At 31.4% G+C, this 3,498-nt stretch overlaps 1 protein-coding gene across 1 annotated transcript; it reads left to right on the plus strand.

Annotated features, from left to right (window-relative positions):
• Nucleotides 1-1,473: 1,473 nt before the first annotated feature.
• On the plus strand, nucleotides 1,474-1,995 carry LOC136082585 (uncharacterized). Its single transcript, XM_065802001.1, has one exon. The coding sequence runs from the start codon at nucleotides 1,474-1,476 to the stop codon at nucleotides 1,993-1,995; it is 522 nt and encodes a 173-aa protein (XP_065658073.1).
• The last annotated feature ends 1,503 nt before the right edge of the window (nucleotides 1,996-3,498 follow it).

The following is a 3,498-nucleotide window of genomic DNA, read 5'->3' on the forward strand; positions in this document are numbered from 1 at the left end:
ATGCTCTTTGCATACCAAAAATCAATATCTGCTATGCCACAGCCATTTCATTCAACCACAAGCTCAAGTAACATTGTTTTGTGTTCTTCTGTTTTATCTTCTCAACACATCAGTGTTTTATCTGTATCAAATAGTAATCACTTAACTTCTTCTTTATCTGGTCCCACTTTAATAAGCTCTTCTCATGAACCACTACTAGCCAGGTTGAGAGCTGATCAGTTGAGTCCTAGAAAAAATGTTTTGCAAAAGAGGTTAACCATTTTGGCAAATGAAATAGCAAATAAAAGACAAAAACATAAAGAAGATCTAAAAGATTAAGAGAAAAGGCCCCGCCAATTAAAATATCTAAATCAGGTTATCGCTCGCAAAGAAAAGACAATCCTTAATCTTCGAAAAAAATTAAAGGAAAGTATTTAAATTTACAGTTAAAGAAACTTCAAAATCATATTTTTATTTTAAAATAACAGTTGAAATTTACCCAAAGCAACTTATCTTATCAAAAGGCTATGTTAAGCCAACAACTTGATGACAAAAATTGTGAAATTCTAGTACTGCAAAATGACATACTGATTTTACAGGAAAAAGTGAAGCAAATGCAACAAATAACACCAAAAATGAAAACACCAAAAATGAAAAATGCTATTCAGCAGATATTAGAGCACTGATGACATGCTTGTTCATGCCAAGTTCCTATACATAGTGTTCCAACTCTGCTCAGTAAAATTGGAGAACACACTGGCTATCACGCCACAGAGGGAACAGACTACACATACTTTTTCACGCATGTGGTATTTTGATTCATCACTAACGGGTGATGCGGAAGTTATCGGACATATCCTAGCTTCATTATTTGAGCATAATAATTAGTTTTTGTGGTTTTATGCGTAGGCATAAACGTTCTATAAAATATAAACTTTATTATTTGAAACACAATTATTTAAATGAGGTTAAATGCAGCTCAACGAGAATCTTTTCGAAAGCGACTAAAAATGTTTTTTGTAAATAAACCTAATATAAAAAAAAAAATAAAATCGTAAATCATTTCGAAAAGGAAGGATTTGCTCGAAGTACAATATATGATAACCTAAAAAGACTTGAAACTGTTCAATCTTTTTCTGATAGAAAGCACCCTGGTCGTGCGACATCCTGGACTAGAGAAAAGAAAGCCGAATTAACGAGACTAGTCAACAATCGAAAAGGGGTCAGTCAGAGAAAAATAGGTATTAAATTCGGTGTAAATCAATCGACAATTGGTCATCAGTTAAAAAAAATCAATATTAAATATAGAAAACGTGAAAAGACTCCAAAATACACTAAAGAACAACAAATAAAGGCAAAGAAAAGAAGCAGGAAACTAGTTAACCAACTCTATAACACAAAATCGCTTCTAGTCATCGATGACGAAAAATACTTTTGTTTTGCAGGGGACAACATGCCTGGAAATTCTGGATACTACACAAACAACAAAAAGACATGCCCGAAAGTGTTCGTTTTATAGGAAAAGAGAAATTTCCAAAAAAATTATTAATGTGGATAGCCATATCTGACCGTGGTATGTCCGAGCCATTGTTTCGCACTTCCAAGGATGTAGCGATCAATTCTTCAATCTATATTAATGAATGTTTAGAAAAACAACTTCTTCCATTTGTTCACAAGTATCATAGGGACTTTAACTATTTATTTTGGCCAGATTTAGCAAGTTTTCATTATTCTAAAGATTCTCTAAATTGGATGGACCAATATGTCTATTACGTTGATAAAGAATCCAATCCCCCAAATGTGCCTCAAGCACGACCAATTGAAAATTTTTGGGGACATTTGGCACAGAAGGTTTACGAGGGAGATTGGCAAGCTTCAACAGAGCAAGTTTTGATTGATCGCATTAAATTAAAACTACAAGAAATTGATTTAAACTTTTTACAGCCGCATATGAAAGGCATCAGAGCAAAATTGAGATCAATTGCAGATGGTAGTGTTTTTTCATATAAAAAATAATACATTTTTATTAAAAGATAAATGCTTTATTCAAAAAAAATATAATGGTAGTTTGTTTTTTTATTTATAAATAAGTTATTGATGTTTTTATTTTGTCCGATAACTTTCGCATCACCCGCTATAAAAGGCATTTCTGTTTTCTGGCTTAGTGTTATGTGGAGGTCTGACATATAGTTTGTTTCAAGATTTTAAATCTGAAACAGGTGAATCTTTTATATGATTGTTTCCATTTTTGGATACATTTAGATCTTAAATTGATAGGAAGGGGTGCAATATTAAAGGCCATGGGATAAACCTTTAAAACCAATAATAATGATACTTGCAGCAATAGTTAGGGGATTATAGATTATTAGTGACTAATACTATGGTTTGCTTATAAATTTGTTGTTTCAGGTTTCTGTAAGTTATGTGCATGGCTTCACAACATTGACTCAGAAGAACTTATACTCCAAATGCCACGCTTTGTTTTCTTTTAAAACTTCGTGCTTGCAAAAATAAAACAACTGTTCTACTCTTCAAAAAGCCTACTGATATTCAAAACAAATTAATATTATGGGTTATTTCTAATGCCAGAAAAACTCGATTTGCAAATGCACAATGTCATAAAGAAATGATGTCAGAACTTATAAATTGTATGGCTGACAAAATTCAAAATAAAAAGGACAAAGAACAGAGGAAATTAGACAAAATTTCAAAAATTGTATGCCTTATCAGATAAAAGAAATATTTCCTGACTTAGAAAATAATGAGGCTTCTAATATTAAAGAAATTCTTATTGGAGCTGCTATTGGAAGATGTATTTGCAACTTGAGGTTTGATAAAGCCACTAACAGCCAAGATGTATATTTTGGCAGACTTCTTAGCATTAAAAAGAAGAACAGTGGTATATACATATTTTCATTTAGTTTCCAATAATTCTTATTGGAAACTAAATGAAAATGAGGATGATGATCCTGTCGAGTATAAAATGAGCAAATACCAACTATCTGCAGACATCATCAGTGGTAATATGGTAATATCATAAAAAAATGATGTGCAAATTGATTATAATAAGGTATGTGTTATAGTAAATCATAATATGGTTATATACTTGCATTAATAGTTTTCATTTACAGATATTAGGTAAGTGTATTAGTTAGCAATATTTTTTCAATGCCTAATGCGTATATTAAGTCCCCTCACCCTCATTTATTTGCTGTAGTTGATAAGATTATGAAAAGATTTATAATTCTTTCATTGATTATTTTTATGTATTAGATCTTATATTAGGTAGTCGGGTAGTTACCGACATCCATCAACCAGGGTTGAGTTGGTTGCAACATGCTATGGGAAACCAAAGCTCATTTACTATTGCTTTTGAGCCAATAACCTGGCTTTTGATATACTGTTTCAATTTAAAAAGATGACCTCTTGCATGCATGGACACCAAGATGTTAAGTAGTTTAAATCAGTCAGTATAGAAATCAGTTTTTTGATTATTATTTTTAAGCATATTTTTTCTTT

Source organism: Hydra vulgaris, chromosome 07 (assembly GCF_038396675.1).
Source record: "Hydra vulgaris chromosome 07, alternate assembly HydraT2T_AEP".
Lineage (NCBI taxonomy): Eukaryota > Metazoa > Cnidaria > Hydrozoa > Anthoathecata > Hydridae > Hydra > Hydra vulgaris.